The 15,663-nt window shown below is 43.3% G+C and overlaps 1 protein-coding gene across 1 annotated transcript; it reads right to left on the bottom strand.

Moving 5' to 3' along the window:
* Positions 1–4,547: 4,547 nt before the first annotated feature.
* Positions 4,548–15,320, bottom strand: LOC131368340 (oocyte zinc finger protein XlCOF6-like). Its single transcript, XM_058414397.1, has 9 exons — positions 15,130–15,320; positions 13,533–13,630; positions 12,596–12,707; positions 12,407–12,508; positions 12,214–12,324; positions 10,800–11,065; positions 10,012–10,079; positions 9,665–9,858; positions 4,548–8,938 (listed from the first exon to the last, which is right to left on the bottom strand). The coding sequence occupies exons 1-9, from the start codon at positions 15,155–15,157 to the stop codon at positions 7,686–7,688; spliced, it is 2,232 nt and encodes a 743-aa protein (XP_058270380.1). The 5' UTR covers positions 15,158–15,320; the 3' UTR covers positions 4,548–7,685.
* Positions 15,321–15,663: the final 343 nt, after the last annotated feature.

Raw genomic sequence — 15,663 nt, 5'->3', positions numbered from 1 at the left:
AGCCGTGCTCCACTGAGAAGAGCTCAGTGGGTTCTGGAGCAGTGCTGGAGCTGCCTGCGCTGGCAGAGGCAGGCACGGAGGTGCAGAGAGACCGCCCGGAAACACCGGACACTACACCAGTGCAGGGGGACGGGGGAGACGTGGATATGGTGGATGAGCCCGTCTTTAAAGTGCCGAATAAAAGGAAAAAGCAAGGTAAGGGACGGGGAAAAAAGCAGGCAAAAAAGGACACAAAGATGGGGGAACGAGAATCAGACAGTGATGACTGCATGTCAGACTCTGTTTTAATGTTCGATTCTCAGGAGGAACAGGTTCATGTTGTGTACAGCGCTGATGATATTAAAGAGTTTTTAAGGAACACCAAATGGCAGAAAAATGTAGCATTGGAAGAGTTTTTCCCGGACCGTAAGCAGTTTATTCACGACGTGAAGTTCTTCAGAAGACAAGGTGCATTCATTGATGTTGAAATTTTCCGTCTGAAGAAACTGATCACAAGAGTGAATAAGGAAAACTCTGATGATGACTGATGTGGTGTTTTTTTATGGTAGAGTGGTTTTTACCCTCTGTTTAATTTTATTTATTTTATTTATTTTTATGAAAGGAGTTAATATTGCGAGTTTAAATATTAATGGGGCAAGAGAGCAAATCAAGAGAGCTAAACTGTATGAAGTTTTAAAGCAGAAGCACATTGACGTTGCCATGCTGCAAGAAACCCACAGTGATACCAGCAATGCTGCTGATTGGGTGAAGGAGTGGGATGGGTTGGTGATTTTAAGCCATAACACAACACTCAGTGGTGGAGTCGCCTTGCTCTTTACTCGCAGTTTTATTCCTTGTTCTTATTCAGTTGAAGAATTTTTAAATGGGAGGCTTTTAAAAGTGAAAACTTTTTATGAGAATGAGGTTTTAGTTTTTATTTGTGTGTACACTCCCACCAGTGCAGTGGAGAGGATGATGTTTTTAGATACTCTGAACAATGTCATTGCTGACTGCAACACTGCAGAAATTTTAATTCTGGGTGGAGATTTTAACTGTACTACAGATATTTTAGACCGGAACCACACAGAACCTCACATGGCTTCCCGTAAGCGTCTGTGGGAGATGGTGGAGGCCCACGAGTTGAGCGACATATGGAGAACTTTTCATAAGAACAAGAGACAGTACACGTGGGCCCATGCCATAGATAACACACTCTCCCTGGCGAGATTAGATCGTTTTTATGGTTTTAAGCATCAGCTGACGTTTTTTACAAAGTGTTTTATTGTTCCAGTAGGTATCTCTGACCACAGCATGGTCCAGTGTACTATTACTAAAGAGAAGGTTAAACGTAGGAGTGCCTACTGGCATTTTAACACTGCTCTTTTAGAAGATGCTAATTTTAGGGAGTCTTTTATTTTTTTATGGAATTGTTTTAAACATGAGAAGGCAGCTTTTAGTTCACTTCAGCTGTGGTGGGATGTGACAAAAGCACAAGTCAAAGAATTCTGTCAACAGTACACTCTCAATGTCACAAGAGACATTGTTAGATCTCTGAAAGCTCTGGAGATAGAAATAGTGGAGCTCCAGTGTTTGGAGGCCACTGGAAATCGAGGGCATGTTGAAGCCCTCAAACGTAAAAAATCCAAAATGAACGACCTGTTAGATATTACAGCACAGGGGGCGCTGGTCCACTCACGCTTTAAAAGAGATGGATGCTCCTTCAAAGTTCTTTTTCAGTTTAGAGCAGAAGAATGGACAGAAAAGATTCATACATGCTGTGCAAACAGAATCAGGGGATCTCGTATCTGAGCCCACTGAAATTCGCCAGCAGACAGTAAGCTTCTACTCGAAGCTGTACAGCAGTGAGTGGTCAGGGGCACAAGCGGTGGAGGACAGCTTCCTCATGGACCTGCCAAAGCTCTCTGAGCGAGCGGCGATAGAGCTAGACAGGGAGCTGATGCTGGAGGAGGTTCATGAGGCTCTCCAGGGGATGGAGAATGGACGGGCGTCAGGTATAGACGGTCTCCCTGTTGAGTTCTACAAGGCATTCTGGGCCGTCATAGGGCAGGATGTGCTGGATGTCCTACGGGACAGCGTGCGGAGAGGTGAACTCCCATTGAGCTGCAGGAGGGCTGTCCTGACCCTGCTACCGAAGAAGGGAGACCTGACCCACCTGAAAAACTGGCGCCCGGTCTCACTACTGTGCACTGACTGCAAGCTGCTCTCAAAAGCATTAGCCTCAAGACTGACTAAGGTAATGGAGCAGCTCATTCACCAGGACCAGATCTACTGTGTGCCTGATACGTCCATATTCGATAACGTGTATCTAATTCGTGACATTTTGGACGTCTCCAGGCTATTGGGCTTAAAAACTGGTCTGATTTCTCTAGATCAGGAAAAGGCTTTTGACCGGGTTGAACATGAATATTTGTGGAAGGTGCTGGAAGCCTTCGGGTTCAACCCAGGTTTTATGACCATGATCAGGGTGTTGTACAGTAACATTGAGAGTGTACTGAAGGTTAACGGTGGTTTATGTGCTCCTTTTAGAGTGTACAGGGGGATCAGGCAGGGCTGTTCCCTCTCTGGAATGTTGTACTCTCTAGCTATTGAACCTCTTTTAAATAAGTTAAGAAGTCATTTCTCTGGTTTTAATATTCCACATGCTAATGCCTCAATATGTTTATCAGCTTATGCAGATGATCTGGTAGTGATGATAAACACACAGAATGATGTCAATGTTTTAACTGATATTTTAAATGACTTTCAAATTTCATCCTCCGCCAAGGTTAACTGGTCTAAAAGTGAAGCCATTTTAGTTGGGGAGTGGGAAGGTGGGCAACCGTCACTACCAGGAGGCTTAGCGTGGAAAAGAGGTGGTTTTAAATACTTGGGTGTCTACCTGGGGAACAATGAGTTTTTAAGCAAAAACTGGGAAGGTTCTGTAGAGCAGGTGAAGGGCAGACTGAGCAGGTGGAAGCGGCTGGTCCCAAAGATGTCCTACAGGGGGAGAACGCTGGTCATCAACAACCTCACCGCGTCGTCCCTCTGGCACAAGCTGGCATGCGTGGATCCGCCGCCGAACCTGCTGGCGAACATCCAGGCCCTGCTGGTGGACTTCTTCTGGGATGGTCTACACTGGATTCCACAGAGTGTGCTTCATCTGCCGAAGGAGGAAGGAGAACAGGGGCTGGTCCAGCTGTCCAGCAGAGCCGCAGCCTTCCGCCTCCAGTTCATCCAGAGACTCCTCACTGGACCCGGAGACTTAGTATGGAGAGCAGCAGCCAGTGGATTATTACGCACTAGTTCAAGGACTGGGGCTGGACAGAGCGTTGTTTTTAATGGACACAAAAATGCTGGACATTTCTGGACTACCAGACTTTTACCGTGGATTTTTTAAAATTTGGAACTGTTTTAAGAAACAAAACAAGGGCTGTAGAACGCTACCCTGGCTGCTGGAGGAACCTCTGGTGTACGGCGGGAGACTGGACATCTCCAGTGTGACCGTCCCTGCACTGTCCAGAACTCTCATCTCCTCAGGGTTTATAACGCTCCGGGAGCTTGTGAAGATCGCGGGGTCGGACTTGTCGAGGGCAGAGGACCTGGCAGCGCGTATGGGACTGCGGTCCCTGCGTGTTGTCAATCAGCTCCTACACCGCTGGAGATCTGCATTGACATCAGAGGAGCGTGTTCAGCTAATGGACTATTCACACACAGAGACTGGTCCTGCAGAGGACGAACCCTTTCCTCAGCTGAACATCTCTCCTGACCTCGACGGGTGTGCAGGACCCCTCCTGGAGTGCCGGGGTGAAGGGGAGATGGACTTTGGGTCAGTGTCGGGGAAGCTGCTCTACAGAGCGTGTGTAAAGGTTTTAAATAAGAAGAAGCTGAGTGGGAGGGTGGACACCCCATGGAGAAGTGTACATGGTTTTATTGATGATTTTAAACCAGAGTGGACGCACTGTATAAACTACCGTTAACTAAAAAATCTGCTGACCTCCAGTGGAGGATTTTACACTGTATTATCTCTGTGAACTCTTTTATTTCTGTTTTAAACCCTGATGTTGCACATGATTGTCCTTTTTGTTCACAGAGAGAAACAGTTTTTCATGCTTTTATTCACTGCTCCAGGTTACTTCCACTGTTTGTGTTTTTACGGAGCATTTTAAAGTCTTTTAATGTTGTTTTTACTTTTCAGTGTTTTATTTTTGGTTTTAAGTTTGTCAGAAAACACCGGTTCAGGTGCCAACTGATTAATTTTATATTTGGTCAGGCCAAAATGGTGATATACCTGAGCCGGAAAAACCAAATCGCACAAAGCACTGACTGTGACGCCATAAAAATTCTGAAAAGGCTGATCAAATCGAGAATTTTAATTGATTTTAATTTTTATAAAAGTATGAATGACTTGGATGTTTAAATGTGTGGTGTTGTGATAATGTGTTGTGTTCTGTTGCAGAAAGGAAACTTAACTTTGCAGCAGAACTAAACTAATCACTCATATTTAAAATATTTTAATACGTATTTATTTATTTATTTATTTATTTATTTACTTATGTATGGGATATGCAAAGGAAGAATTTCACTGTGCTGTAATGTATATGTGACTAATAAAGGCAAATTAACAACTTAACTTACTCTAGTACTCAATCTACACAATGGACTACTGATTGAAACGGTTTTATTCACAAAAGCCTTTATTACGTGTTTAAATCTATTTTTGGGGAGTTTTCTGATTATTGATGCATTTAACCTTCCACACAAGACATAATTATCATTTTATTTATTAAGAAGATTATTTTCTCCCCTTTTTCTCCAGCTACAAAAACACATGCATGTGTATCATCTTCTGCCAGCTGGAAAGTGCAAGTAGAAAGAGAACTGCTTCTGAATGATCGCTAACAATATTATATCATAGATTGAACCGAATCTGGTCCAATAATCAGGTCCAATAAAAAGAATTAATAAAATAATTTATCAGCTGGTGAAGATGCTGTACCGGACCTGTGAGCTAGGAGCTGGACAGATTAAACTGATTTTTCTGCAGCCTTAGGGCTCATCCTAACCCTAAACCCTAAACCCTAGGGCTAGCATCGACACAGCTTTAAGATATTCACTTAATTAACACTGTGAGATTAAAGAAGAAAACATGATGAGAAAATGAAATGGTGGAACAAAAATGCCACAGTGCTTCAGATACAGCGATCACACAGAGTTCATTTGAAAACGATGAGCAGAAAGAAGACATTTTCACTTTTTCACCTAGAAGAGTTTTTCCTACAATAACAAATGATTGTATTTAAACAAAGTGCACACAGAGGAATGAAGAAGAGAAAGGATTAGCCGATGTCCTGCAGCGTGTTGAATCAGCTTTAAAGAGTGTTCTCGTACCGTCTCATCATGTTACGGATTATTTCCCCAGCCTGAGTGAACACAACATCTCACCACATGGTTCCTGCACGTGTTCCAAAAAAATAAATAACTCTTTCTTTCCAGTTTCCCATCAAACACACACATCTGGATATGAAGGGAAAAAACTGGAAGAAGAATTGTATTTTTTGTACTAAAGTACTGGATTATTAACCTTACATCAAGCCGATACACAGTACAGACAAAAGTATGTGCACCCTGACCTTCACAGCCATGCTGAACGTCTCACTCCACATTTATTCCCTCTGTGTGTTACTGTTCTAATCAACTCCACTCTTCTCTTCTCTTCTGGAAGGTTCTCCACTAGATGTTGGAGTGTGTCTGTGGGGATTAGTGATCATTCAGCTAAAAGAGCATTAGTGAGATCAGACTCTGATGATGTGAGAGTGAGGTCTGGGGGTCAGTGGGTGGTTAGTGGGGTTGAGTCAGAGTCAGGGCTCTGTGCAGGACACTCCAGTTCTTCACTCCAACCTACACCTCCACACCATGTCTTCATGGAGCTGCACAGGAACATGGTCAGGGTTTGGACAACTGTGTGACTCAGACTTGATATGATAACAGTTTGGGGAAGATCACATGGGTGTGATGGTCAGGGGGCACATACACTGTATTGCCAAAGGTTTTGGGACATCTGCCTATACATGAATATGAACTTTAATGACATCCCATTCTTAATCCGTAGAGTTTAATATGGAGTTGTCCCGCCCCTTTGCAGCTATAACAGCTTCAGCTCTTCTGGGAAGGCTTTCCACAAGGTTTAGGAGTGTGTTTATGGGAATTTTTGACCATTCCTCGAGAAGTGCTTTTGTGAGGTCAGGCACTGATGTTGGACGAGAAGGTCTGGCTACCTAAGGCTTGGATGCAGCTTGGCCCATGAAACCCATTCCATGAAGCTCTCTATGGACTGTTCTTGAGCTAATCTGAAGGCCACACAAAGTTTGGAGGTGTACAGCTACTGACTCTGCAGAAAGTTGGCAAATTCTGTGCACTGTGCTCCTTAGCATGTGATTTTACCTGGTCTACCACTCCATGACAGTTTCTGTTGCTCCCAATTTCTTCCACTTTATTATAACACCACTCACAGTTGACCCTGGGATATTTAGTAGTGAGGAAATTTCACGAATGGACTTATTGCACAGGTGGAAACCTATCACGGTCCCACGCTTGAATTCTGATCTCCTGAGAGAGACCCATTCTTTTACAGATGTGTGTGGAAGCAGTCTGCATCTCTAGGTGCTGGATTTTATATACCTGTGGCCGTGGAAGTGACTGGAACACCTGTATTCAATGATTTGGAGGGGTGTCCCAAAACTTTTGGCTATATAGTGTACTTTACAGTGTAGCTTCCTATGATGTACAAGGTGAGACGAGAAACATGTCTGTTTGACAGCAGGATTTTTTTTTGCACTAATGCACAACCATGTGACTGCTGGGTCTCAGCATGCGCGCGGGCGCACACACACACACACACACACACACACACACACACACAGAGCTATCCAAGTGATTTTTTTACATCTCAGAAACATTGCTAAGAAAAGAAGTATAATTGAAGTTATACAATACAGAAAAAAGTTGTTTCATGATTTGATAACCTCAATGATGGGTTATTTTAACACCTTGGAACCATAAAGGATCATTATGTCCAGAATGCAGCGGTCAGAACACAGGAAAGAAAGTGCTGGAATGTTTTGACTACATCACCCCTGTAGAACCCACACTACACTGGCTCACTGTAAAGATTCACATTGATTTATAAAATACTGCACAGCAAAATTTTGTTCTTCTATAATCCACAATGTCTGCTACAATGAAAAAGTGCAGGTTCTTTATCAGTACTGAACCCTGCAGCATGGGACGGTGCTACAGAACCCTGATCTGGAACAGTCATTAAGTGCTTAGGACTCAGAAATCATGCTAAAACCCCGGTTGTGTTTACTCAGGCATTGTGAAGGAGCTGTTCTCTTGGGTCGAGGTGCAGCTCTGTCGTTCGTGAACAGAGTTCTAATGTAAACTGGGATGGTTTGATGCCCCAAAACACGTGATCAGTCAGGATTAACAGCAGGACAGTGTGCTGTCCTTTAAGTATGAATCATTTGTGTAAGGACCACTGAGCCCCTCAATGCCTTCTGAGGCAAACTGGCCAGATGTTTTTATCCTCAGGTTTCATGCTTAATGCGACATGAAGCTTTACACCTACATTATTTTCCCCAAAGGTATAAAAGGCTCTAGGAGTCACACACTGAATGGTAAATGAAACATGTGAAAGTTCTCCCATGCTATGAGCTGTAGAAGGTTTTATCCTTTGTGTGAATCTGCTGGTGTTTTTGGAGAGTACTGAGCTGAGTAAAACTTTTCCCACACTGTATGCATAGATAGGGTTTCTCTCCGGTGTGGATGAGTTGGTGTCTCTGGAGCGTACTCAGGTGTGTGAAACTCTTCCCGCACTGCGAACACAGGTACGGCTTCTCCCCCGTGTGAATGCGCTGGTGTCTTTGTAGAGTACTCAGGTGAGTAAAGCTCTTCTGACACTGCGAGCACTGGAAGGGCTTCTCTCCAGTGTGGACACGCTGGTGGAATCGGAGGTTAACCTGCTGTGTGAAACACTTCCCGCACTCCGAGCAGTGATAGAGCTTCTCCCCGGTGTGGACACGTTGGTGTCGCTGGAGAGTGCTGAGGCGTGTGAAACTCTTCCCACACTGGGCGCAGTGACACGGCTTCTCTCCGGTGTGAAGACGCTGATGAAGCTGGAGGTTCACCTGCTGTGTAAAACTCTTGCCGCACTCGGAGCACTGAAAGGGTTTCTCCCCCGTGTGGACGAGCTGGTGCCGCTGGAGAGTGCTGAGGCGAGTGAAGCTCTTCTCACACTGTGAGCAGCAGAATGGCTTCTCTCCAGTGTGAATGCGCTGGTGAAGCTGGAAACTGGTCTGCTGCGTGAAACTCCTTCCACACTCTATGCAGTGATACGGTTTCTCCCCCGTGTGAATGCGCTTGTGTAGCTGGAGGTTACCTGGCCGAGTAAAACTCTTCCCGCACTCCGAGCACTGGTATGGCTTCTCCCCAGTGTGCATGTGCTGGTGTAACTGGAAATGATTCTGTCGGGTAAAATCCTTTCCGCACTGCGAGCAGTGGTAAAGTTTCTCTCCTGTGTGGATGCGCTGGTGTATCTGGAGATTGATGGGTCTGGTAAAACTCTTCCCGCAGTCCGAGCAGCGATACGGACGCTCTCTCGTGTGAACCTGCTGGTGCTGAAGGAGGTAACTGGGGTTAGTGAAACTCTTCCCACAGTCTGAGCAGTGATAGATTTCTTTCTGAATCTGTCCGTTTTTAGTCAGGAGGGTTCCAGAGGATGTTTGCTGACCAGAGCTGTTTGCGGACGTCTGATTATGATGTTTAATCGCACCGCATTTCAGGAGTCTCACGTATTCTTCATTATGGCAGCGTTTGATGTGTTTGTGGAGGTAAATTTGGGACGTGTAGGAAAACGAACATGATGAACAGGAGAAGACTTGCAATGGAAAGCTCTTCATTTCTGGAGAAGGAAAGTAAAACAGAACAGAACTTAAAATTGAAGCAAAATACAACAGTGAGAACCTGGAATAAAAAAAAAAAAAACAGTAAACTTCAATAAACAGCAAAAGCTCCAAACCCAGGACCAGTGAAAGGAGACCAGTGATGACCAGCACATGCAAAGGAGCAACTGTTCATGGAGAAACACACCAATCAGGCATTATGCATTATAATAGCATTATGACCACCTGCCTAATATTGTGTTGGTCCCCCTTTCACTGCCAAAACAGCCCTGAGCCCTGGACTCCACTAGATCCCTGAAGGTGTGCTGTGGGATCTGGCTCAAAGACGTTAGCAGCAGGTCCTTTAAGTCCTGTAAGTTGTGAGGTGGGGCCTCAAAGGCTTAAAGGATACTTTTGATAGATACTGACCACTGCAGACCGGGAACACCCCACAAGAGCTGCAGTTTTGGAGATGCTCTGATCCAGTGGTCTAGCCATCACAGTTTGGTCCTTTTGGTCAAACTTGCTCAAAATCTTACACTTGTCCATTTTTCCTGCTTCTAACATCAACTTTGAGGACAAAATGTTCACTTGCTGCCTAATATATCCCACCCACTAACAGGTGCCATGATGAGATAAGATAAGATCTTATGATGAGGAGATCATCAGTCTTATTCACCTACAGTAATGACCACCCTCAGCATGTGCATGAGAATAATAAGGTCATGGACAAAAGTCGACCTCACCGTTGCCATTTGTTGACTTTTTGTTCCAGAGGTAGTCGAATGTAACACCAAGATGTTTGGCATACTCTTCTTCGTACCACACCAAGAGCTCCTGTCCTGGTTTGATGGCTTGACAACAACGATAGAGAATCCCTCCTTGATACTGGTATGCCATGAGGTTCTTCTCCTCACTGTTAGGAGCGCAATTCACATACCTGAAAACACCAAAGATTATAGAAGATACAGTACGGATGACGAGGACAAAAAGACGAAGAAAACAGTAGAGAGGCAGGGGAAGACAACATTTTTATACTAAATAAAATTGATAAATAGAAACAACATGCAGAAATAATCAATACATTCTTCACCTCATCCAGTTAGCATGAGTCTCTCTCTTGGCATCGATGTACTCCTCACACTGCATGTTCTTATATACCTGAAAAAAACACATTATTTTTTTCTATGTGAATATAATTGTTAAATGTCTACATTGTTCTGTCTTATCAAATAAGAAATACACTATATTACCAAGGTCCATAAAGACATGGATGAGTGAGTTTGGTGTGGAGGAACTTGACTGTCCTGCACAGAGTCCTGACCTCAACCCCATAGAACACCTTTGTGATGAATTAGAGTGGAGACTGTGAGCCAGACCTTCTCGTCCAACATCAGTGCCTGACCTCACAAATGTGCTTCTAGAGGAACGGTCAAAAATTCCCATAAACACACTCCTAAACCTTGTGGAAAGCCTTCCCAGGAGAGTTGAAGCTGTTATAGCTGTAAAGGGGCGGGACAACTCCATATTACATTCATGTGGAGGTGAAGGCAGACGTCCCAGTTTTGGTCTGGCTCACAGTCTCCACTCTAATTCATCCCAAAGGTGTTCTATGGGTTTGAGGTCAGGACTCTGTGCAGGTCAGTCAAGTTCATGTCTTGGTTTGCTGAGGGGTGTCCCAATACTTTTGGCAATATAGTGTATGTAATTGATATTTAAAGGATCTGGTGGCAGAATAATTTCTGTGAGGAACAGAAGGTTGCATCTGCTACAATAAAATAATACAAGGTCTATCTGTGCTGAAAATGTACAGACTGGACAAAAGCCCTATCTACAACCCTTGTGATATTTATAATCTGGTTATAACTAAAACCAACTCACCACCCAAGAGTAGACACTCTTCATGGCTTCCTCTCTGTCCACCAGGTCTCCCTGATAGGGGCCAAAGTGCACACCAACTGGAACGGTATCTCCTTTATTAAACACTCCCAGGTCAGAAATACTGGACTTCAGAATCTCCAGCCCTTGTGGAAGGGTTTGTTTGGCTCGGTCAGCGACCCCCATTGGAACAGGAGTATCCTGGATAAAGAGCACTGGGCCGTGAACCTCACACTCACCGATGAAGAAGGATCTGCAGTCCTCACAGTCTGGAATGAGATGATACGAGGTAAGAAACTAGAATAATATTGATAATGTTTTAAAGACTTCTAAAGGTGGCAATCACACATCATCACAAGCTTCCTGTGATGTAATCATACACCCAAGTACAAGACTGTACCTGCAAATGGCCAGTGTGGGGGGAGCTTTTACTCAGCAAGCAGAAGCTACACCTGATTTCACCTGTTTAATTAGCTTTCAGGTGTGTGTAGGCTGATCAGATTTGGCTTCTGCTTGGATGGAATGACATCCTTCACCCACACTGGCCTTTCTGGATAGGACTGGACATCAGAAACTGAGTTTTCCACAGTGATGGTGGTCTTCTATGTTGCTTTGAGATCATGATCTTGATGCCAGTTAAACGTGAACATGGCTACAAACTGGGTGATGAGCAGGATTTTGGGCACACACACTGAAACGGTCCCAGTATGAAGGTGATCAATACTCATGGGGGTCAGTATAAAGCCTTGGTGGTCTATAAAGAATTGGTCTAATTCAGGATGTAGTATTGGGTTTGCTGAGGGATGAGTTGGTACTGGAGTGTTCATTTCTGATCGGAGTTGGAGATCCATCCAAAGTAGAGTGATTGAAGGTGAGATTATAATCCTCAGGCACATGTCCTTCACAAATACCAGTGTTTACTATCAGCACTGCTTTGTATCACTTCATTTTATTTGTACAGCGCTTTTAACACTGGACAGTGTCTCAAAGCAGCTTTACAGAAGAATAGAAACATCAAGAAATAAGATAAAGTTTAAAGTTAAGTTACTATTTTATTCCTAATGAGAAGCCTGAGGTGACGGTGGTGAGGAAAAACTCCCTGAGATGATCTGAGGGAAAAACCTTGAGAGGAACCAGGCTCAGAAGGGAACCTCATCCTCATCTGGGGGACACTGGACAGGAAATAATGTAAATGTTGATAATGACCTTTCTACAACAGCAACCAAGATCTCCTGAGGAACTAGTAGGTCAGTGTAGCTTCTGAGGTCATTACAGACTTAGCACTAATTCCTTTATATCTCTTTGGTATGTTTAATTATATGCAGTGTGAAAATAATCCAAATCCCATCCATTTCTCTCGGATTTAAACTTGGTAAATGTCATGAGAAAGCAGACTTATGAACCCCTGCTGTCTTACACAGATAGTCATCATCTTCAGGTTCTTCCTCTTTTATAGGCTTGCTCTGAAACACTTCACTGTTTTCGTCCACGATGACGACTCGTCTCACAGAGACTGATGTTCCTCCACCTAAAAAAAATGTAATTAAAGTCATTTTAAATAAAACCATGAAGCTCAAAAGACAAAAATGAGGCCGATCCCTCAGACTCACCGAGGTATTCGTCTTGTTCAGGTTCTTCTTCTTTTACAGTCTTCAGGATTTCTTCATCTGATTGCTCAACAGAGGTGACATTGGTCTCAGATATTTCTCCATCTGAAAATATGAGGAGTTAAATGTTAGGTAGTAAACATAAAAATCGAGCCCTAGCTCTACAGACTCTAAAGCACCCTGAAGTCTTACAGAGGTAGCCGTCATCTTCAGGTTCCTCCTTCTTTACAACCTTCTGCTGGTCCTCAATGGTGATGTTTCCCTCGCAGTTTGTAGTCTCTCCAGCTGAAGTGTCTTCATTTAGCTAATGACCAAAAAACAGCATTAATTCACCAAACCACAAATAATATAAGCACAAAAATATTCTCACAGGTTTATTTTGTTTCAGTGTATGGCCAGGGATTACTCTGAAATACTCTCAAACTATGCTTACTCCAAACTGGACGTCTGTCTGGCTCCTGGTTCAGAAAATTCTGTATACAATTAGTTCTGCTGCATGCAGTTAGTCTCTCTCTCTTTTAACCAGGACAGCCATCAAGATCCTGACCAGCACCACATGTGCTAGACCAGTCAAACCATCATGGCTCCTCCTACTCTCCTGCCCATGCTCAGGAGTCTTGCAATCAAGTATGTTTATTCACTTCTTAAGTGATGGGTTAGTCAGATCAGGTGACTCTCAACTAGTGTCCCACAGAGCTTAGTGCTTGTCCCTCTTGAATTCTCCCTCTAAACCCATTCTTTCAGTGAGGTCATCCTCAGTACGACTGTCCATCCCCATTTCATGGTTTTCTGATCTCCCTGGACAGCTCTCGGATCATCACATCAGACATGGGACACAACCTTGGAGCCGTTCTCGCCTGATAATGCTAACCATGCAAGGTTCTCCTTTACTACATCATGACATTCTGGTCATTTCTATTCACAGAGGTCACTCACGTACTTCTTCAACCCATAGTAGAGATTGTACTACTTCAAACTGACCCCTGTGCCTGGGGGTAGGATGTACACAAAACTCTATTTCCACAATTTGAATAAACCAGTATAGGAAACATGGAACTGAACCAGTTAAATCTGTTATTCAATCTGTCCAGCTTCAGAAGCTTCATAAATCTTCAGCTGGTTCGTTTACCTGTGAGGCCGCAGGAGCCGCAGTGTGTGCTGTTTTCCCTAAACTGCTATCTTTGACGTCTTCTGGTTCCATTATGAGACGTCTAAAAGTGTTGATATCTGTGATAATGACCAAAAAAATGATCCTAATCAGAATGGAACATACTTCATGTAACAGGAATATAGAGCATTGTGAAAAAGTACAGTGTAAAGAGCAGAGCAAAACATTTTACTCAGCATTTTGACAAGAAATGATTCAGGCTCAAGATCTAGAATAATGGACTGGATGACCACATGGCATCAACTGGGTGTCCAATTTTTGGACAATTTCATGCTCTTTGTGGGAACAGTTTTGGGATGTCTCCGCTCTAATTCATACCAAAGGTGTTCTATGGGGTTGAGGTCAGGACTCTGTGCAGGACAGTCAAGTTCCTCCACACCAAACTCACTCATCCATGTCTTTATGGATCTTGCTTTGGTCACTGGTGTGCAGTCATGTTGGAACAGGAAGGGGTCATCCCCAAACTGTTCCCACAAAGAGCATGAAATTGTCCAAAATGTCTTGGTATGAAGCTGAAGCATTAAGAGTTCCTTTCACTGGAACTAAGGGGCCGAGTCCAACCCTTGAACTCAATGATCTGGAGGGGTGTCCCAATACTTTTGGCAATATAGTGCATTTCAACAAAAGCTCATAATCTTGTGTAAAAAATCTTGAAGATGGTAAACATTTGTGTGTTTGTATTATTGTGCTCCGTGTATCTGCAATTATCCTAATTAAAGAATTTTAAGACATTCGGGTCATTTTTTAATTCTGAAAATATTAAAATATCGAGCTTTAAAGCTACAGATGTTATAAAAACTTCTGGATGTTTCAGCTGTCAAACCGCAGACGTGTTTAATGACATGAGAAGTCCAGGTGCATCATTAATTAGTTGAAATATTCTTTGTTGATTAATTCTCTCTAACAGCAGCTCTCTCTCAGGGTGCAGGTTGATGTTAAGGCGCTCGCGCTGATACGCTGCGGTTTCTATAGCAACAGCTCGCGCACAGGGAGACGTGTGGATTAAACACAATCAGTGACACGGTGAAGTTTTCCTCAGGCGTTGAAATGCGTGTTTATTTGTTTAATTCTGATTCATTAAGGATTGTTCTTGTTGATTAATTCAATCAGAAACTTTTAGTTGTTTATGGTGATTCAATTAGAAAGCTATTTTCCAAAATAACAATGATGCACTTCTCTGGTTGGGTTTATATTATTGAGCTGTTTGCGATATATCGCGAAATAAAAACAATAATAATGACGCTCAGCAATGTCTGCTAACTAAAACATCTCAGCTAACTCATCATTAGTAATTGTTAATAAAAAACAAACAAACTAAATTTAGTTAACAAATATTATTCACTACAATTCAGCGTTCATATACAGATAAACAGGGCGTTTCATCAGGGCCGAATCCCAAACGACTTCTGCTTGGTCACCAAGTGCACTTGATAATATGGTACATGTCGTTATATCATTCCCTACGTAGTGCACCTCTAAAGGAAGTAGAACTCCGTTTAGGACACAGCCACTGATAGTTAGCCGAGCAGCTCAGCTAGCGCAGTTCGGTTTAACTCACCTGGATTTTTAAAGCAGAACTCAAACATGAACTAGTTTCAGGATTGAACTCGATCTGCTGTCATTGTTGTTTGTGACAATGCTGTCAAGAATATTTTTAATGCAGAAATGAGTAGCATTAGCTGCGAGTAAAGCAGCTGTCTAATATAGACTAAAAATAAGGCAGCGCTTCTTCCTTGAGTGGTTGGCATGGCAACCTCACAACTCATTACCGCCACCTAGTGTGCTGGAGTATTTTAATAACGAATATGAATAAATATGATGGGAAAATCACTGGTGTTCCAGTTATGGAAGAGTTCCCAGTCTGAGTTCTTCTTCTTATAGAACCACAACATTACACAATAGATGGACAAAAGTATGTGCAACCCTGAACATCAAACCCATATGTGCATGTTGAATGTCCTCTGTGTCTGATGTTATGGAAGGTTCTCCACTAGATGTTGGAGTGTGTCTGTGGGGATTAGTGATCATTCAGCTACAGGAGCATTAGTGAGATCAGACTCTGGTGTAAGAGGTCTGGGGTCAGTCGGTGGTC

Source organism: Hemibagrus wyckioides, linkage group LG17, assembly GCF_019097595.1.
Source record: "Hemibagrus wyckioides isolate EC202008001 linkage group LG17, SWU_Hwy_1.0, whole genome shotgun sequence".
NCBI classification, from domain to species: Eukaryota; Metazoa; Chordata; class Actinopteri; order Siluriformes; family Bagridae; genus Hemibagrus; species Hemibagrus wyckioides.
Note: the sequence above shows the minus strand (reverse complement) of the source record. Positions and strands in the feature narration are given on the sequence as shown.